The sequence below is a fragment of the Typopeltis vanoorti genome, chromosome 12 (assembly GCF_054136105.1).
Source record: "Typopeltis vanoorti isolate ZY-2024b chromosome 12, IOZ_Tvanoo_1.0, whole genome shotgun sequence".
Classification (NCBI taxonomy): Eukaryota; Metazoa; Arthropoda; class Arachnida; order Uropygi; family Thelyphonidae; genus Typopeltis; species Typopeltis vanoorti.
The window spans coordinates 3,892,700-3,915,486 of NC_143560.1; the positions used below are offsets into that span (position 1 = coordinate 3,892,700).

At 34.9% G+C, this 22,787-nt stretch overlaps 1 protein-coding gene across 1 annotated transcript in view; it reads right to left on the reverse strand.

The window, feature by feature from the left end:
- LOC150100551 (mitochondrial import receptor subunit TOM70-like) overlaps positions 1-22,787 on the reverse strand; it is a 189,622-nt gene that overhangs the window by 64,074 nt on the left and 102,761 nt on the right. The window contains exons 7-8 of the mRNA XM_090401832.1: positions 16,856-16,990; positions 6,903-7,127 (exon numbers count right to left, since the gene is read on the reverse strand). Of these exons, the coding sequence (XP_090257958.1) occupies positions 6,903-7,127; positions 16,856-16,990 (360 nt within the window). The remainder of the gene's footprint in view (positions 1-6,902; positions 7,128-16,855; positions 16,991-22,787) is intronic.

Genomic DNA, 22,787 nt, shown 5'->3' on the forward strand with positions numbered 1-22,787 from the left:
CCGTTTAGAATCTTCTATTGATACATTCCAATTGTCAAGCTTTTCCAACACTTCCTAAAACAAGTTTCTTGTTTCTCTATGGTATTTCTGTGGGTCTGATTCCCACTGATGAGCCCTCAGTAAAAGTTGAAATCAGTCTGGTAGTGATTCATCTCATGATGCATAGCATTATACATGTCTGAATCAAGCATGCTTTGTATTATGGGATACTAAGGCAACTCAACCCACTACTGAACACTTTCTGTCAGATGTCAATCACCCATAAACCTCCTTGTTGAGCATATTCACTTGTTCAAGCAAGTAGCAAGTGAGAAGTCAGTAGAAGAAGTAATGCAAGTAGTATGGCATTCTTCAAAAGAAATGTCTTCATGCCAAACAACATATATCACTGTACACTAATAATTGTGAATTTCAATAAAGAACCACTGAAATTATTACAATTATAAGATCTGGTAAGTACAATTCATCTCAAATACTTTTACATTTTCTTTTTTAAATAAATATAAATTTCTTATCAGACGCATTGCAAGTGCTGATCATACGTGGTAATGAAACTGAAACAAATTAAAAAAAAACTTGCATACAGAAAAAATTGCAAAAAGATTAATAATTATAAATTATGCTTATTTTTACACTACCAACAATATAACTGATAAAAGGTTTCTGGTTTATGTGCACTCTCATGATTTTGTGCACTTTTATTTTGAGATACAGTATTAGTAATTACTTGGTCTACCTCAACAGAAATCTAACTAGCACATGTCAGCTCTGCTAGTCTCCAAGTTATCTCAAAACATTTCTGTGCTTGAGATGCATTTCTTGGTTTACTGTTTAGATCTCCAACAAGAGAAAAATGCCTTTACTTCCTTTCACCTAGAACCTCTGTAACATCGGTCACAAAATAAGTCTCATTCAATTTCCATTTTGAAATTGGTTCAGATCCCTCTACTTGAAACTGGCTCCCCCATTCAAGAAGTTTATATTCATATATTAATACTATTGTTACTCCTTACTTTCTTCCAGATCTCCACTGCCTGGATAGATCATATCATTTAGATGGATCTTACTTCTTTTGATCTTTTTAGTAACAGTAACATTAACAAACACTTTGCTGATTCCATGGCTAACTCCACTTCTTTCCTACTGATGATTCTTCTGGTGCCCATCTTCTTCAGATCTGCTAAAATTGAAATTATTCTGGTAGCTAGCTTTTCAATGTTTATTCTGGCTCTGAATAAAACAGAAGATAAGAATGGCTTGTGTAACAGGGTGATGCAACAGCTGATATGATAGCTAAATAGGTTGCATCATCATCACTGTGAGGAAATAATTTCAATCAACATAGAATACAATAAGGTTGGCAATGTCTGAAACTGCAACCAATCCTTTTCTGGTCAACATCCAAATGGATAGCTAAAATCACTGGATGCACCACAGAAAGATGAGGGTAAGATTGTGTAAACTCCAGTCAGTTCTTTAGACTGCATTTCTTATACACTACATGAAGTTCTCCTTAGTTATCTGTTTTAACCTTTAAACGATCTACAAAATATATTTTGTGTGTGTGTGTGTGTGTTTTAAACCACAGAGGACTTTTGTTAAAGTTATTTAAAAATATCAACTGATCACAGCAATGATCAGAAGAAAGGATATGCTTACACTATTTTCAAATGCAACTGTTACTTTATGTTACTAACAGCGAGACCAATAGTTTGCATTAGAAGTTCACGCAAATGCAAAATACTGGTATAACGATATGTAAATAATTTTATCATCAGCATCATCATCAATTTCCTGATATGTACCCCCAAGGGGTGTTCAGGTTACTGTGACAGCACTACACAATTAAGTTCACATTATTATTAATCTCCTATCAACAATATTCCTCCATATCAATGTATTACTTGTGAATACTCCAATATTGTCATATCTAATATTTCGTGCTTCTAAGGCACTTCTGACTGAATCAATCCACCTAGAACTTGGTCACTCCCTCTGGGTCTCTCTTCTGCCATCTTGGCAACAAACACCTCTTTTGCTAAACTTTTTTCACCCATTCTATTTAAGTGGCCATACCACCATAGATTAGCTCTGCTAACACATTCTTTAATGCAAATAATGTCAAGTTCCTTTCAAACATCTTCAGTTTTAATATGATTGTGCCACTGACGCCATCAGTTCACTCTCTGAATTTTTCTCAGAACCCTTATATTTGTGGTCAAGTGCTTTATTTCTAGCCCAACTCTCAGATCCATATTGGTTTAAACACTATGTTGTATATATACTGCTAGTTTGTTGTTTTGGCTAATTTCTCTCTTATTACATATAAATTTATTCTGCTGGCTACCCACCATACCCAGCTATTCCTATTCTGTTGTCTACTTCTAGATTTAACTTGCCACCGTCACTAAAAACTGTGGTTAAATAATAGAAATATTTTACTTGTTCTATAGGATTTCCATTCAAAATGCAGCTAAAGTTTTCTATGCTCCTACCTATTTTCAAAGTTTTGGTCTTTTTTATTGCTGATTTTCATGCCAAATTTGTTACAGCTGTTATTCAATTTAGTTAGTGAATCCTGGAGACTTGCACTAGATGTGTTTAGGAGTACAATATCATCTGCATAAAGCAAAGAGCTAAGTTTGACATCTCCAATTCTAATATCAGTCTCGATGCCACTTTCTTTCATAAAGTGATCCATATTGATGATGTGCATCATTGTCTTACCCATGATTTTACATCAAACCATTTTGCTGTATTTCCTTCAATTCTAACTGCTGACTGACAATTTTAATATAGACTATGTATTGCTCTGTTATAATGTTCCATTCAACTCATATAACTATAGTGTTTTGAAAAGCTTTTCTTTGGGCATCTTGTTGTATGCCTTTTACAGATCTACAAAATTTAAGTACAGATCCTTGTCATATTCCCATGATTTCTCAACTATTTGTCTTAAAGTGAAAATCTGATCTTGATAATCTCGATTTGAACTGAACCCAGCTTATTTTTCTCCAAGTTTCTCTTCCACAATCTTTTTCAACCTCTTTTCAAGTATGTTTGCAAAAATCTTATTATAACACTTAGTAGAGAAACTCCTCTGTAATTCTCACATTAAGTTTCATTCTTTTTTATAGCTGGATACTATGAGAGCTCTACTCCAATCACTGGGAATTTGAACTTCTGAATAGGCCCTCTGAATTATGCAGTGTAGCGATTGCAAAACTTTTATACCTCCATACTTCAGAATTTTTGGTCGAATATCATCTACTCCAGCTGCCTGTCCACATTTCAAGTTTTTGATGGCTTTTTCTACCTCAAGTATTGATATGTACTCCTCTTTGCATTCCTCTTGAAAATGTTCTGGTTCTGATTGTTTTGTCATTGCTTGTTTCGTTTAACAGTCTTTCAAAGTAATTACTCCAGACATCTTGGATATCCTTATCTTCAGTTTTCATGTCACCTTTACAATGGCAGCTCATGGCTTGAAATCGTGGGGATGCTGCAACTTTCAAAATATACATACACACTGTAAGTACAGTGTATACGTGTTTGGATAAAGTATCAAAATTATGGTAAAAATTTTTTAAAAAATTAAACATGAAAAAATATTGTTTATTATCAATAAAATTGTACAGTTTGGTATAATTCAAAATTACTTAAAAATTACTATAACAAATGTTATGTCTTTAATCGTAATGTCCAAATATTTAAAGAGATGGAGTAAACACGATAAGCACTACGAACACTCTACTACTGGTGCAAACTGCATATAAACAACAGTGGAACTGCGCGACGGACAGTGCCGCATTACGCTAATAGCTTGCATCTCATGTGCATATGCTTGCACGCATAGCAATATGACAATGTGGAAAATACGCCGCTAGCATCCGTTGCCCTCCTAAGTACTACAAGACGGATTTTATTATTTTTTTTTTTACAAAATAAGAGAATTGTATAGGATTGTTGATGATAAAATTAAATATTACAAGCAAATATAAATAAATTAATAAATATATTTATATATCGAGAAAAATTGGGGTGTTGCAATTCGGCAGTGCCTACGCACGAGCCGCCCCTGCACCTTTATCATCTTTGATTATTTTTACAGTACTCTTTCCTACATTTCTAAGCTTCTTCAATAGCCTCCAAAACGTTTCACCACTTTCCTGATATTTATTTTCCATACTCTTACCCAGTCTTCCCGGGCTTTAATTTAGTTACTTTTACACATTGATTAGCTTGCTTACATGTTTCTCTGTATTCTTTTAGGGCATCTGCTGACTTATTTGCTAAGAACTTTCAATATGCTTTCTTTTCCAAAATGGCTTCTTTAACTTCTTGTGTCCACCATAGTGTTCTTATTTTTTTATCCTTGCAGACAACTCCACCACATATCTCCACAGCTGAATCAATATCAGAGTTTGCTGCTGACTCTCCAAGGTTTAGTTCTTATTTCAAATGGCTGCAAATTTTCTTCAATAATGTTTGCATAGTTGAGTCTACAATTTAAGCTGCTCAACTATAATTCTTTTGAAAACTTTCTTACATACTACTCTTTTCAAATAGGATATCCATTTTTATTCCTTATCACTTCCAATTTCATATCCTCTGTATACTCTTGTGTCCTGAACAAGCCTTATATCACTATCAATAATGACGTAGTCAATGAGGCTTTTCTTATTTCGTGCGTTTTCTCTCCATGTGAGCTTGTGCACATCTTTATGTTGAAACATGGTGTTAGTAATGACTAGTCTGTGTCCTGAGCATAAGTCCAGTAAATACTTACCATTACTCTAGCTTTGCCCTTTTCTCCAAATTTTCCTAAAATGTTCCTATATGCCTGGTAAGATTAATTTCCTACTCTGCTGTTCAGGTGTCCAACAAGGACCCTTTTCCCCTATTTTCTTTATGTCAGGTGCCTGTTCTGATGACTCAAAAGATTCCTCCACTTCTTCCTGAGAACCTTCTATAGGACCATACGCACAAATAAGTTTCATTGCCCACTTCCCCATTTTGAAGTTTGGCCATACAACTCTATTTGAAACTGCCTTACAATTAAGAAATTTATCTTCATGTTCGGTGTTGAATGCTGTTGCTAGTTCTTCCTCTCCTTGCTCATTATTGCCTGAAAATAGCATCCTATACTTATTATTTAGTAATATCTCACCTGGAAAGGAAATCAAATGAAAAGTTTGATTTCCTTTCTATTAATACTCCTTATACTGATGGTTCCTGTCTTCACTTCTGATGTTGGGTTTATTCTTCTAGATGATGAGTTGGAGCATGTTTCCAATAGCTGACTTTTAACTCTTTGCTCTGGTTCCCTGGTTCTCATTATGTTGTCTCATCATATGCATTTGTGGTTTAAGGCAATAAAAAGTATAATTTGGTTGGCTAAGTCCCAAATTGCCAGCTCATCCTTATTCAGTACCCAGTAGAGTCCTACTAAAGGGAGCACACCACGTGAAGATGAGGATTGGACATTAAGTCAGAAGCTCCAGTCAGTTCTTCACATTCCTGAAAGGCAATGCAGACGTCTCCTCCCAGTATTTAGCTTTGACCCTTAAGTGACTCTAAATAATTTTAATTTATAGAAATTATTAATTTAATTATTGGAAATATGATAGAGAGAGCAAGCTACACTGCTGTTGTGTGGCAATCATTTGAGTCAGCATATAAATTGTATGCATTCCCAATGAGACTGGAAGATGGGCAAAATTGCTGCCAATGTGCAAGGCAAGACATGAAACATATCTACGTTTACATGTCTGCTTTAAAAAACAATACAGGGTGTTTAAAAAGAGGGTATACAACTTTGAATGAAAATAGAAGGTAAATAGCAATAGATGAACAATTTTTATTACCATGCAAATGTAGTGTAACACTTGAAGTTTCAAGACAGACAGTAAAAGTTCAATATGACTGCCTCCAATAATTCTGCAGATGTTCCATCTATAATCAATTTCCTGCCACATGCAGTAGAGCATATTTGGCATAACTTCAACAATGGTGGCATGCAGCAATTCTGGAATGCAGCTCATCCAAATTGGCTAGTAGTGGTGGTACAAACACTCAGTCTTTCGCAAAGCTCCACAAGAAAAAATCTAATGGTGTAAGGTCAGGGGAACTGAGTCGCCATGCTACAGGTGCCCCTCTACCAATCTATCTGCCTGGAAAACAAGTGTTGAGGTATGACCTTATGTCTGTCAGGTAATGAGGAGGTGCTCAGTCTTGCTGGAATGTGAGCATCCGTCATGCTCATTGTCTAATTGTGGTATTAGATACCCTTGTAGCATGACCAGGGCATCTCTGAAAACTTTCCCAAACTTCTTCCACAACAGCATTGGCCTTCCCACTGACCTTGGATGATGCAAAATACAGCTTGTTTCCACAAAATTCTTGTGTCATGTGTAGATTGTGCACCTACTAGAAGGTTGTTTGATGTGTTGCATGCAGAAATTCCTCTGAATTTGTGTTGCAGACTTCGTTTCCTCAAACCAAAGCACATAACGTGCTTGTTCTGCATCATCTAAAGTCCCGAATTTCAAATGGTGGGACGTATCATGCAACCTAGTATTGTTGTTTGGTAATAAAATTATGTGACCAAAAATAGATGTGTTTCACTACATCATGCCACTCACTCAGCTTTTGTATGTCTTCGGAGTTATTCTCTTCTGCAAAATTGTATACACCCTTTTGAAACACTTTATATCTTGATAACTGTAGTATTTTACTTTTGCATGATGTGTGAACAATAAATTTTCAGACATATGTTTTTCTTTAAGATAACATCTCCATAGCAGAAAAAGAATGCATTATCTGCTATTTTGAGCATTATCTACTATTCAATTAACTTCCTTACAACTGAATATATGTATCACCCATGTAATACTAATTACCTGAGCATAGAGAAAATAACTTTCTGAACATGTAGGAAACTTCTCTTTGGTCTCTTCAAAGCCTTTCAAAGCTTCATCTCGCTGACTGAGATCATTAAACTGTATCCCACATCTATACTGGACATAACATTTTTGGGCTCTAGCAGACGGGAAATCAGGGTTGAGAGCAACACTCTTCTCCATGTCACGGAGTGTGTCATCAGTATGATCCATCAAAAGTGCAACCTATTAAGTTATTAAAATAATAAAAATTACTAATAATTATCAGTAATTATTAACAAAAGAAATGCAAATTATCATGAAAGAAATGACACTGTCTATCGCTGCAATGAAATGGCTACACATTCACTTCAGAAAATACATTTTCTGTATGGCAAAGAACTGGATAGAAAAGCAAAAGTGCTCACTGTATGCAGCTGTTGTCTAAATTCCATTTGAGTGCAAAAATCTTTCAATTCATTACAAAATCTGTGGAAGCAACTACTGCTTTTATATGTAAGAAAGATCTTAATTAAAAATGATTAAATCAAATTTTTGGTTTTGTGTCAGGAGCATCTGGATGTGACTTTACGCTACATTAAACTAAGAATGCCTGAGCTAATTATAACAGTATTATATTATTATGATTATAAAAAAATTATAATGCCTAAGTTGTTATAAACAAACCCAACATCTTATGGAGAAAACAAAAAAATTATATTGATTATATTATTTTCTTGAACAACAGCAACAAGCATCCCTTCTGTAATGAGACAATGAATGTGCTGTCATCACTCATAGGCTAGCACAGCAAAAATATAAACTACCTTCTCCCATCCATAAATTAAAGATACCAAGAAATTACATACTTAGTTTAATCCTTTATCCAGGTGTAGGCATAAAAAGTTTGTGCCTGAAGTATTTCAGGACTGGGACTCGTATATTGAAGCTAATGACTTCGCATCACTTTCCTTAGTATCCCATAATACAAAGCACATATCCTTGCAGGCATGTATAATGCTATGCATTATGGGAAGGGTCACTATACAAACTGGTTTTGATGTTAATTGAGGGCTCATCAGCAGGAGCCACACCAAGAGGTGATAATAAGGTTGAAGTAATAGAGATGTCATATTTTCATATATAAGTAGCCGAAAGATGTCACACCTTATTATTAAAATACTCTGGATTAGAGATAGTTGTTGGAATTTTTTCCATTTGGTTATACTATGTTGTTGGAACTTTTTCCATTTGGTTATACTATATGTTATACTATGCCACAGTCCTGAAAATACTTCAGACGCAAACTTTGTTTGCTTACACTTGGATAAAGGATTAAACCAAGTATATAATTTCTTGTATCTTTAATTGATAGTATAACCAAGTTGAAAAGTTCCTAGAACTATTTCTAATCCATAATATTTTAATAATAAGGTGCGACACCTTTTGGCTACTCGTATATGAAAATATGACCTCTGCATTACTTCAACCTTAATATCACCTCTAGGTCTAGCTCCCACTGAAGAGATCTTGGTTTTTAGCAAGATAAGTACTTTGGTTTTTATTCATTTGTTTTTAACTTTGATTTTACTTTACTGGTGCTAGTGGTGGTTTTGTCCCCACTAGCACTGTTTTTTTTTTTTTTTTAAATAAATATCAAGATTGCTGGTAGTGTAGTTAATATCTGCATTACAGGATTACTTTTTAGCAGTATCATGGCCACCATTTTATAATAGCTCAAAGAAAGTCCTTGGTCATTCTGTAATATCCAAAGGGATGCAGAAGGGAGAATCTTGACAATAGACAGAAAATACTGTGGATATGTAATAAGGTTTATAAATGTTTATGCTCCATCCAATGGAACAGTTAGACAAAAATTCTTCCAGGAATTGGAACCATATTTATATGGTGCCTGCTACATCATAGCAGCTAGAGACTGGAATTGTATTGAAAACCCCACATTAGACAAAATAGGAGGGCATCCCAGGAGTGGAAAAGTGGGATGTGCACAGTTAAAAACATGTCTTGACAATGCTCAACTAGTAGACATATGGAGGATTCACAATCCTAATCTCCAAGCATACACGTACATGAATCAAGGTATTGGTACTCATATTGATCGAATTTATATCTCTTCTTACCTTATAAATAGGATAATTCAGATGAAACATCTTGACATAAACATGTCAGATCATAATTTAGTTCTACTTACGTTCCACTGCATGGAAAAAGTAGAGATCTCTTCTGAACCATGGAAACTTCCACCATATTTTCCGTTAATCTTTTCAACTAAATTCCAGACCCACTATTCAAATTGAAAGAATGTTACCTGGAATTGGGATATGTGGTTAAAATTCAAAGAAGCAGTAAAGTAGAACATGATGGAATGGGGAAAGAAACAGGCTTTCCTCAAAAGGAAAAAGTTGAAAGACCTATATAAAAAAAAGAAGCTCGTTCATAACAAACCAAGCCAATGGTATAGAATGTAGCAACATCATTAGAAACATTAATGTAGAGAAAAAACTGGAAAGGCAGAAACAAGTAGAAGAAAGAAATTTTAAGATAAGAATACACTTAGCACATAGCCCTTCAGCTGCATGCTTTAATTGACAATTCACAAAATTATGCAAAGAAAGGACTATCACTCAAATCTACATTGATGGAGAAGACATGTCCACCACTCAAGACATCCTTGACTCCTTTCAAACACACTACAAAAATCTGTTTGAAGACAATAGTACTGTTGGAAATTATAATTCTTGGAACATTAATGGCTTTCCTGTTGATATCCAAGATGAGCTTGACAGACCCTATTACAGCATCTGAAGATACCACATCCTATAAAGAATGCCATACAAGAAAATCACCAGGACCTGATCTGAGTATAGAATTGTATCACGAGGTGTTTTTAGACTGGAGATGCTATCTATTTGGCCAACCAGAACAATCTACTCAAAGAATGTTGTCAGACATCCTGTATAAGCCTAATGAACAAAAATGACTGCATCATTTCTGTTCATTAGGCTTATACAGTCACACACACTGCAATCACACACACACACATATCTAAAAAGTCATTATTCTTAATCAATTCAATGAATATGAAACATGTAGACACAGTAAAATTACTGAAAATGAGCAATAAATATTTCTTACTGAAAAGAACAGTACATCATCAATGTAGAATGAACAAGGAATTCACATAAGGCAGACTACCAGGCCAGTATAAATGGTTAATGGATTCCAATATGAATTAGGATGGCAGAACAATGCCTTATGTTTGCACTTTTTTTAAAAAAAATGATGTTTAAAAAAAATCCCACATGAGAAGTAAGAACCTATTGTTATTGTGTGTATTCATATTCACATTTTCAAGAAATGAATGTATTTTTCTCAAAAAGCTGGAGATGTTAGAGTTGCACTTCATGAAAAGATTATTCCAGAGAACAGAGACCATTGGATTAAAAGAGAAAAATGAAGGTGGCCTATAGAAAGATGGGCAGCTGCTGCACATTTTAAGTCTTAGTGAAAGTAATGAAAATGTGAATGCAATGCAATATCAGTGCACATTTTAAGTCTTAGTGAAAGTAATGAAAATGTGAATGCAATGCAGTATCACCAATGGAAATAGCTGGAGAGACATGTGTGAATAGTGTCTACTAGACCACCTTACTCTGCAAAGAATCAAGAATGTTTAGGGAGGCCATTAATAAACTGCCCAAAACATGAATACAATATTCTAAGGTTAAGTGGACCCAGGATTTGCAGTCTAGTACCTGAAGGAGTGAAAAGCATCTTGAACAGAAAAGATAATCAAGTTATTTAGTGAATAACTTGAGGAATCGTGTTGTGCAAGAAAAGCAAGAGGTGTAGATACTGGTCTAAGAAGAGATGAAGTGAGATTTCATCCTGTCATAAATGTACTTCCAAGAAGAGAAATCAGTTGACTGGTATAATATCAAGGGAAAGTGAAATGAGATCCTTTTTGTGGGAGAAAAAAAGCAGGACTATGTCATGGTAGCACTGAACTAACTATTTTTATCCCATCTAGGAATGGCAGGACCTGTTTATAATGCATGTTCATGATGAAATCCTGGTTATGATGAGTTCATAACGAAGGTCTCTCACTAACCAACAACCTTATCCCCTTTTTTGTATACATAAGATATGATACCCTACATAGATACACTGACGATGTTTTCGCGATCTGGTCCCATGGTCACCAGACATTAGACACATTCCTTAGCCACTTAAACAAACAACACAAATGCATACAATTCACAATTGAGATTGAAAAACAGAACACTTCCGTTTCTAGATACACTTGTCACGTCTGCCTTCTGGCAATCTTTCCTTCACAGTTTATCAAAAACCGACACATACTGGCAAATATATACACATAAACTCCTACCACCACCCAACACAAAAACTAGGTGTCATCAATACTCTAAAAAACAGGGCTCTGAAAATCTGCTCCGGTGAACAGGCACTGAAAGACGAATTTAAAGTGATCAGCAATTCTTTCCAAAAAAATGGGTACAGCCAAAACACTATTAACAAAATTCTTTACAAGACCTCAATAAAAAACAAAGATAAACCAGACTACAACAAAACTATAACCATTCTCTACGTTAAAGGGACATTAGACAAAATAAACAGAGTACTATAAAAATATAACCTCAAAGTCACCTTTAAACACTTTCAAAATTAAAAAGATTACTCAACTCATCCAAAGACCCCCCCCCCCTGCTGGCCCACCCTGGAGTATACTGTATTCATTGCACCTGTAACATACCATATATAGGAGAAACAGGATGCACAATTCCTATCAGACAAAAAGAACATAAACAACACATTAAATATAATAATTATGGTGAAGCTGGCCTTTCTGATCATGCCCTGAACACTTTACATAGAAATGACTGGAAAAGCACTAGTTGTCTACATCACACCGAAACATGGTATGAACGCAAATTTAAGGAAGCCTGTGAGATCATTATCGACCATCCCAATCTGAAAAATAATGAAGGTCTAAAAATCCCATACATATGGAAGGCATATATTCGACCCACGGGACCTTCCTCTCTAAGAACAACTATAAACAGGACTGTAGTAAATCCAGGATCCTAAATCAAAAATAACAATTGTAATACTAAAAATAGGACATCACTGTTACTGAAAGAAAACTATCTATAAGAAAAATGTTTATTCATGTTATCTTAAATTAAATCTAGCTTGATGTAATTTATAAATATTTTTTTTTTTCACTAGAGGTCATGCCAGTAGAATAACATATGATCAAATCATTGTTTCTCTAGATTACGGTTTGTAATGTAACTCAGCTTGTCTTGTATATTTGTGTATGCTCCAGATGATGATCTTGATATGAAGATCGAAACATCGGGATAATAAAAAGAGTTAGTTATAGCATGGTTGTAAAATCCATAATTTTGAAAATGAATGCTGATCACCATGCAACTTTGGATATTCCATGGACTATATTCCATGGACTACATTGGATACTATTTTTCTTATGTATAAGAAAACAGGAGATAGGTGACAGAACATGGCCTTGTGCTCTCCTGAATTAGCAAGGAAGTCTGAAGAAAAGGAGCCATAATGCGCAGTGAGTGAAGACAGAAAATTGGATACCCATTTAAGAGTGAAAGGTGGGCCAAAGGATGGCTATTTCACGAGCAGAGTCAATGCTAGACCTAATCAAATGGTCTGGAAATGTCAACAGCAACAACACGCTCTTCTAATCTTTCCATGGCATATGCAGAGAGGTGAGTAATGTAAGCTAGTTTTGCAATGGATCTAGAAGGGCAGAATTTATAAAATTGGCAGACCTGGTTAATTAAAAGATTTTTCTCCTTATTTTAGAGAGGGGGTGAGGTGAAGATAATTACCTGGTAGTTTTTTTTTTTTTTTGAATGAGCCAAATACAAGATTGTTGTTTCTATTTAGGATTAATTACAGCTATAGCAACTAAGGCTATGAGGTCCAGCATATTATGTCTGTTAACTGTTTGTGTTTTTCAGTCCAGCCTGCCTGTTTTTCAGGATGAAAAACAAGAGCATGAAGGAGGAAAACCCTACCACTTCCATATGAGACTAGCTAACTTACTTTTGGTTGTAAAGCCTTGTTAGTCCTCAAATTGAAACCAGTTCTTTCTCCAACGAATACAAGCTTCCACAAATTGGGATAGATGCTAGCTGAGTGTACAGAGTATATAAAACAACAGTTAGTTCTGCAGTGTAACTTGAGTACAGCTGGGAATATACCATCAAGACCAGTGGACATTTTCTTTCTTTGCTACCTAGGTTAAGATTCTTCTGATATCTCTGGGGAGAAAAACATGGGAAGCATTCTGTTACACAATTAACAATAAAAGATAGACCAAAGGAAGGAACTTTGATGAGCAGGCCTCAATGCTAGACCACAGAATCAAATTTGCATTTGATTCTGTGAATCAAATGCAAATTTGATTCTGTGCCAGGATGTCATTAAGTGTAACTGCAACAATGCCCAAATGGGCACTGTTGCAACAACATGTAGATGAACAGATAATTTCTGCTTATGCCCAAAGGCTTTTGTAATGGACCAGAAGAGAAAAGATGGGGAGTGCTGTTTGTAAGCTTTCTCTTTTAAATTCTTCCCAGTTCCTATTTGGATTTGTTGACATCTGTTGTGGATATGTTGCAAACTTCAGTGCAGACTGAAAATTAGAATAAGGCTGAAGCTTTTAGTCTTAATTCCCCTTCGATATACTGTATTTTCTCTTGAATTGCCATGCCGTGTTTGTGTTATTAAACCATAGATTGGACAGTGTTGCGACGTTTCTTATTAATATTTATCTCTCTACTTATTTGTTATAATACATTTGTACTCTAATCGTTTAGATTAACTTCTATTGTTTTATATCTTTCCTTTATCCTACCAGCTACACACCATTAATGCTGAGACTTTTTATTTTGTTTGCTTTTTCTTTACTTAATTAGCTATTTATCCTTTATCTACCCTTTCTTAACTAATCCAACATCCTATCTTTCTTAAATTCAAAACTCGTCTAACACATTTATCCCTTATAATTTAAACTCTACAATCAAATATTCTCACCTTCAGTGCTTTGCAGTCCTATTGGCCTCTCTATGTCCTAAACAAACAATCTGAAGAAGTTCACCCTATAAGTATTAACACATTTATATTTATGCTGTGCCAGCTAATACCTAGGTAGAAAGGATTCTTGTTCAGGGTGACTCCTTTAGAGAGTTAATGATTATTTGATCAAGCATAAATTTACCCCCCCCCCCTCCCCTCACTTGTCCTTTTCTTTCTTACAGTCGCAGCTTACTTATTGCATTAGTACTCATGGGTTTATCCCACTTGGTTCATTGTTATTTTTATGAGCGGTAGTTTTGAATTCATATAATATAGGCGGATCAGGCAAGTACATGAATGAAACAATTTAATTAGCTTTAAGATGATACACTATAATACATTTCAAAACAGGATAATATGGTCACTCAACTCAGATCAAAAGCTCTAATTAACTTGTACTTATCACACATAATCTTAGTAATCTTAAATACAATCATAAAATACAATTCATAGATTATCATTAAGCCATTCGGATACACGTGGCTATCAGTGAACACATCAGCACAATTACACTTTTAGTTTAACATGACCTTGTATCTATTCGGCCTCTTGGGCAAACAATTCTTAACACTGTCTCGGACACGTATCTAGTTGTAGGCTACTCTTACAGTTCTTTAAATTCAGTCCAATTTAAACGTTCACACAGGAAATTCACTCTCTTCTTACAACTGGAATTAGTATTTCAAAAATATACATTACCATTTCTGTCCTTGAACTCTTAAAACTTGTTCCCGCCTTGTCTAATCATCAAGGCCTTCAAATGTAATCGCTTTGGAGGATATCTTCTGTAGATCTGTGCGAGTAGAATCTCCGGGGGAAACAGGGAAGGTGGCACGGTAATGTCGCCTTGAATGGACGACTCAATTTAGTCCCTCCGTCGTACGACAACATCACAGCTATCCTAGAACATGGACATAGCTTGGCCCAATACGAATGCTACGACGGATGAACTAAGTGCCTTCCGCGACTGGCCAGGGACTTCCCTCCTATGACGAGCAGGACCACTCCGAGAGATCAGGAATCCAGGGGAAAAAAAAGATCTGGAATCTTCATGCAAGGTCTTTTTGTTTCCTTTTCTTCTCTCGTTAAATCTCAATATTTGCGACACGCGCCAACTCGGTCACATGTGTCCACGTCAATCTCATTAGCTCCCTCTATTATTTTTCGCACGTGTGTCTGCCTCCTATTCCTGGAAGACGCTTAGGTTTCCCTTTCCAGTACTTTCATAACGCAGGACGGTAAAAGTGACCTTTAAACCCTGACTCACAGGCTTTACTATTTCAGTGCAAGAGGCTGGTTTTCCAAACGGATTTTGCCAGCTTACATGGATTTCTATTATCAGGCCCACACTTAATACAGATTATATTTAAACACTTTATACAATTTTATACAATTCCTTAAACTTTATCTTGACGTGTTCACAAACAATTTATTTTTTCTATTGCCAACGTTCCATGTTCTCTGCCTGAGTAGAATTAATGTTATGACCTGAATATCTTAATATAAACCTTTTTAATGCTTATTCAGGACACAACAACAGTGAATAGGAATTCTGAATAGGATGGAGAATGAAAGCCTTAATTCCAGCTAGAATAATTTCTGTAACTTGCTAAGCACAAATATTCTGGAGATCATCCCACTTGGCACTGTTGTAATGCCAGGACATGAGACTGGCTGAGTGAAAGGTGTTCTTTAGAAGAGGAAGCATGTAACAAAATGATAATCTGAGTTACCAAGAGCAGAGGTTGATATCTACAGTATGTTTGAAAGGAGAATTGGTTAAGAAAAGATCAATGACATTTGGGAGAGAGTGAAGCGGATAATCTGGTGTTCAAATTGGTACAGTCAATTCTCACTATAGTAAACATTAGTACAACAAACTACTGAGATGTCCCAACCAAATATTATAGGTATAATTCTATGCTAAAACAATCTGAATCAGATCCGAATACTTCTGCATCTCTTCCAGCTTAGTCGGTGCCTGGAAAAGGGAAGCTGATTCAAGCTTCAGACACTGAAGTCACTTAAGAAGAAAACTTCAATGTCTGGATAGCTGCAGATAGTCAAGCTTAAGTGACAGAGTCAAAGGGAATAATGTTAAGAATTTGGAAGAGCAGTAAAGAGAGCAGAAGAATGTAGCTTGCCTTCCTTTTGTATATCACTTTAACTATATATATTTTGTATTTAAGATGTTTTTAACGATTGTGTAATAACCTGTTAATTATTAGTAAGTCTAGCACGCTATACATAAATCTGTATCAGTGCAGATTAAAGACATGCAGCAGTCAGACTCCACAGCTATAGAGACATTATATTCAATTAGAGAAATCTGGAATCATGATTGTGGAATCTTTTTTTAGAAATACTGCAAACCTGAACAATAAAATGATAACCTGTATTCATAAAGTCTTGGCAATATTTTTTGAAGTGAAAAAAGAGAACTAACATAGACTCCAGGTAGCAGCTTAGATCAAATCACGGTAGAACTCAGACGCCTTGTTCCAACTTGTTATTCTTAACTCACCTAAATGTAGAAATGAGTACATTTTCAACGCTGGCTTTTTTTTTTTCTTTTTGGTAATTTTTTTTTTTTTTAAATCTTAATATTAATGGCATTAGCAGTAAGTTTTTTATGACCCACCAAAAACTCAGATGTTCATAATATTGTATAGCACACCATTTCTTTTTTATTGTACACAAAGACCATTCCATTCACTCCAATAAGAATAATGCTGTTACATCTAGTCAAATTAAATTAACTATTCAAGACTGAATCTAAAAGCAGAATAGATATGATAAATAATTATACTCACTTGTCCCTTATGAAGATAAATATCTGCATTGTTGGGATCTACTTCAATTGCTTTATTAAAATCATTCAGAGCTTCATCCATCTTTTCTAACTGAACTTTCAATGTACCAATCTTAATCAATGCATTCACCCTAACCTAAAATAGAGGCACCAACTATATAGCTGTGTAAAATATAGAGAATATACTTAACAACAGAAACAATTAACAAGTATCTGGCTACACGATAGCCAAAGAGTCTTATACATCAGTTACATATGATAAATAATGTAGTAATAAATGCACAATTCTTCAAATAAGTATTTCAACAGAATTAACCTGTGATCTAAAACAATGTTTTTTAGAAAGAATGAAAGAAGAACTTACTCATCTGAAAATTTCTAAATAACTTTGTTGTAGAGAAAATCAACTTTTTGCTAAGTACCTAAAACACAATGTTTCTTTGGACTTAATAATAAGCCAAACCCAATACTGTTAAAGTTTGGTTATAACAACTTTAATTTTCATTTACTGACAACATTATTCAATGTTGTCGTTTTAGTCTTACTGTCTTGAGCTGAATAACAAATATTTTCTGCCAGTTTATTCTGTAAGTGATAGATGATATCTTTCAAACATGATGCCATTTCACATAAAACCCCAAAATGGCAAATACTTCAAATTTAATATACAGAAAAAAAAAAACTTTCCTTTCATAAAAACGTGTAAATAACCAGTGTGGAATAACCAAATGACAAGCTTCTCAATATTTTCTCTAAGACACTCTTCTAAATAATTCACAATTCTTCAGCTAACAAAGAGTAATCATAAAAAAGTTTAAATGTTTGTATGTTGCTCAATAATGCTTAAGAATGGGAGATGAAAGATTAGCAAAACAAGAATTAAAAAAAAAAAAAAAAAAAAAAAAAACGGCAGAAAAATTACTTACAGTAGGATGAAATACAGGTGGTTGTGCTGATTAAATTAGGAGTGCTTTAAGATCAAAATGTAGATCAAATCAGATCAGACAAATAACAGACCAATCTGGAAGAAAACTGTTAACTGAAAATTAATCATGAAATACTATGTTAAGAGTGGTGAAATATACTGTACCAACAAAATGATGATAACATCTGCCTAATGTCTGCCATACTATTTTTGCTGCCAAAGTGTGTGTGTGTGTGTGTGTGTGTGTGTGTGTGTGTGTGTGTGTGTGTGTGTGTGTGTGTGTGTGTGTGTGTGTGTGTGTGTAAACAGACAATAATCAATAAATTTTCTGAAAGGCAATGGTCATTAGTCATTTTGCTCTTAAACTGGAGCTTCCTTGCTAGTAGTGGGATGAGATATATTGCATATGTATTCAGGATGCTGTTGTTCCTATTTGTCATTCAGAATCTAATTTTTGCTTATTTTCTGGTCTGTTTCTGAAAAAGTTTCTTAGTAAGAAAAACCTGTATAGCTAGCCAGGTATTATCGCTGATAATACCTGTCTAGATGTTACTATTTCCATCTAGCTTTTCTTTACAAAACCATATCACATCATTAACTTCCTTAGCCTCCAAACAAATATTCTTATTCAATCAAGATATTAATTTTCAGCTGTCCAGCTACACTGTACATATCCCAAAATCCTCCTTAAAAATTTCTTAACACTGTTCAAACGAGCATGATTCAGCTAATCAATGATCTCCCCCCCCCCCCCACTGTCTCAGAGACTTCCTACCACCACGGCGTTGTTCTGTTCAACTTGTTATTTCCTATTTCTAATAAGCACACAGTAACATGAGCAGCTACTGTGCCATCCCTTTTGCCTCTGTTCTTGGGAACAACTTTTCTCTCATGAATTACTCCCTGAGGACTAAACATCCAGCTGCTTAAAAATCAATAAATTCCTTCTCTTTCTAAACTTCTGCTCAGTGTTAATTTGTTATAGGTTATGAAACATCACATATGTAGGACTGATTTTTATATAAATATATATAAACGGTATAAATGATACTCTTAGATTAGAAAACCTGGGTTCGAATCCAGTCTATGATGCAAAGAACCTTTTATCAGGGCTTTGTAACTTAAGGTGAGTTAGCTAGTTATCTCATTTGGAGGTGGGATAGTTCTCTCATCTGGAAACTCAGGTTTTACATCCCGAAAACTGGCCAGAAGAACACTCACAATTTACACCAATAGCAGACAACATAATAGCCAAGTTACTTGGCAGTGAGGGGCCATGAATCTAACACAAAAGGAAAAATGAAATATATAAAATCAGATCAGTTAAAAATAACACAACATCACCCCAAATCATGAAACAATCATTTCAGCAGGGTTTAGTCAAACTAGAATAATACTCCACCACCCACTTCAAATGCAGTTTTCTGTATTATGTGATTGAAATATGATCTCTGTGGACAACTGTTTTCTGTTGAAAAAAAGAACTGCCACAGTATCAACATGTTGATAGATAATTTCTCTCTTCATCTGTAACACTTTGGAATTATTAGTGACCAGTGTTATGAACAATATAAAACTGTCAATATGAAACACATTATACACTTATTCAGCAAAAATTATGTAGTATTCAAGCTGCTTGAATGACTGACTTATAACAAGCAGCATACCTGCCAATCTTTAAGAATGAAAGATCAAGAAATTTTCATATAAAGCTACAATACTCATTTATACAGGCACATCAAGAAAGTAAAGTTCATTCGGAATTCAGAGTCCCTCTCCCATACCTTACTGCAAATAAGGTATGGGAGAGAGACTGTGCACACACATGGTAGCATAGAGTGACTCATTAGCTAGCTGCTGACAATTTTACTTTTACTGCATTATTGTTTGTTGTCTTCTACAAATAATTTTTAATGAGTGCTGTCGATAAAAAAATTCTACTTGAAAGTTTGGGTGTGACACAAGAGAATTAGCAAAGCTGGTATAGTAGGAAGTCAAATGAAAAAATTTATATGGAATAAGAGAGAAATTAGTCAAAACACTAAACCAGCTATATACAAAACAGGATTCAAACCAATTTTAACTTGTGGATCTGAAAGCAGTGTTAGAAATAAAATACTTAAAGACTGGAGACCATGTATATGAGAGTTTATTGGGAGAGTGAACAGATGGCATCACAGTGGCAGTATCATATTAAAAAACAAGGGTATTAAGAAAGAACTTGATATTGTTAGCATTCAGAAATGTGTGAGGAACACACTAATCTCATATAGTTCCTCAAACAGAATGGGAGAGGGCAAGTTTTTTTTTTTTTTGTTTTTTTTTTTGCTAGGAAGCAGGAAAATGATGAAGAGGAAGACAAGATCTAGATGGATTGATTAAGACCAATTTTACCAGATCTATTTCTGTCTTCTGCCTTATAACACAAAAATAGAAGATCTGATCTTCTAATTCTTGAGAGATATCAGATTAATTTCAGGAAAATTGCTCATAAGAAGTTAGTGCTGATGTAATTTTTTTTTTTTCATGTAGTACTATCATAATATCTTGTACACATACATACACTAAGGTCTAGTGTGTGTGTGTACAGGATATATCAAATTCCTGATATATACCCTTCTGGGTATATATCAGGAATTTGATAGATGACTGAACTAGACCTTCTGACCCAAAGTTAATTTCGCACCTACTGCAGCACAATGTCAAAGTACACTGCAGAAGGTGAATTCTTAAATTTTGAACAAACAATAATGTGCTAACAAATTTGGGAATTAGGTAATCAAATAATATATTTAACAACTTAATTATGCCTATTGGGGACATCACACTATCATATATGGACCTGCTTTTTTTTTTTTTTTTTTTTTTAATCAAATCATGAAATCACAGCAAAATGTAGAAAATTGCTGTTGGAAAAATCTCTACATAAATGAAAATAGGTTATCCTCAATATTTAAAGACTTGAAAGGACAAAGGTAGAGACAATAGAAGTAGAAGCACTTGTGTTGACAAAATTGATGTCTGTGAAATTAAATTAAAATAAGTGGGATACTGTTAATTAAAAACAATTAGGATAAAAAAAATGAAGTCGCTGTAATATTTTCTGAATAAAGCAGCTTCAATTAAATGATATAAGCAAATCGAGAAACATCATTAAGTCTTTCTTAGTTCTTGAGTACCAACTAAGGATTAACTCATATTCAAAGCTTTCTCTCAGTCACTGTTAATGAAAACAAGAAACATATGGTTAAAGTAAGCAGAGAGCTATAAATGAAGACCAACATAAACATATACACTTTGATATTAAGATATATCAAATCCTTTTATCATTAAATTCTAGTTTGTTGTTAATGCCAAGATAAAATGAGAAACTCTCATACTGTAGAAGTTGTTTATTATTATCAGCTGGAAAAATAATCCTGAAGGGCTCACTTTAGTGAGTATGGACTTAGCAAACCTGAGGTACCTGATGCTGGACCATGCCATACATCTGTTATATTATCTGTTGACTGGTCCCTCCTCTTTTTTCTTTCCTTCTCTTCTTGCTCCTTCCCCCCAATGCTATTAGAGAATTCAAGAGCTGAGGGTGAATCTTTCCTATTCTACTATTTCATCTTATGTGGAAAGAACCTCTGCAACCCTACCACTTTCTTCGCACAGTGACTTCATTCCAGAATGCTAATATGGTTGTGCCTTATAATACATCTCATGCTGCATCAGTTGTCATGCAGAATAATCAGAGGCAAGTTTAGGATGAGGGTTCTATTCAAGAAGTACATTACAGTCTCCAACAAAAGTCAGTGATATTGCGAATGAGTAACACAGAAGGTACAGGATTAATCTTAGAAGGGAATTTTACATCGGCATGCAGAATGTGTGTGGTCTATAGATGGGTACTCTTGAGATTGTCTGTAAAGAGATGGATAGATAAAAAATTGATATCCTGGGAATTACAGAGACCAGATGGAATGGAGAAGGTCACTTCAAAAGACAGGATGAAAGCTAGTTGTTTACTCAGGTATTGACTCAAAGCATCATGGGTAGCTATGATACCAAAGACAGCTCAGGAAAGAAGTCTTCTTGGTTATAACCCTGTTAATGAAGGATACTTTCTATTAGACTTAAGGCTCAGCCAACAATGTATCAATTATGGTAGTTTATGCACCCCACACGGATAGGCCTGAAGAAGAGAATGAGGAATTCTAGTGAGGAAAACTTACAGACTGTTTTGGACTGCCTACCAAGGAGAGATACTTTAGGTCTTAGAGGAATAAATGCAAAAGTGGGAAAGAGTAGAGAGTTAGGCAAGGGCGTGGCATGTTTGGTCTAGGTGAACGTAACGCCAGTGTGATGAAAGATTGTTGGAATTTGCCCATGCTAATAGATTAGTTATTACCTGCTTTCAGAAACACCCATGGCGGACATATACTTGAATATTTAACATTGATAGGTCAAGGCACCAGATTAATTACATCCTGGCTTTCCAGAAGTGGAGGAGCATCTCTGATGTGCATACTTGTCCTGGAGCAAATTGGGGTATAGACCATCAGCTGATAAGAGCTAAAGTAAGACTAAGACTCTGAAAACTTCCAAGTCAGGCAAATCCCACTAGATTAGATGTTAGAGTAATTCCCAGTGGATTCGCCGAAGAAACATCAACTCGGTTAGATGATTTTTTGAAGCCAATGAGGAGAACTCATCAGAAATGCTTTGGGAAGGAGTCAAGGTGATAATACAGGATACAGCCAAGAAGTATCTTGTCCCAATAAGAAGACCAAGATGGGTATTATCTTGGTCTGGTATTATCTAGGCATGGATATCAGATTCAACATGGGAACTAATCAAAAGAAGGCATTGGAAAAACAAAGAGAGACAGGGACTGAAAAATATAAGAGATTACATTGAAAAGTCCGAAGAGCCATCAAGCAGAACAAGGAAAAGTTCTATACTAATAAATGTGAATAGATAGCTACAGATGAGGAGGCACAATTATAAAAGGATGTTTAAT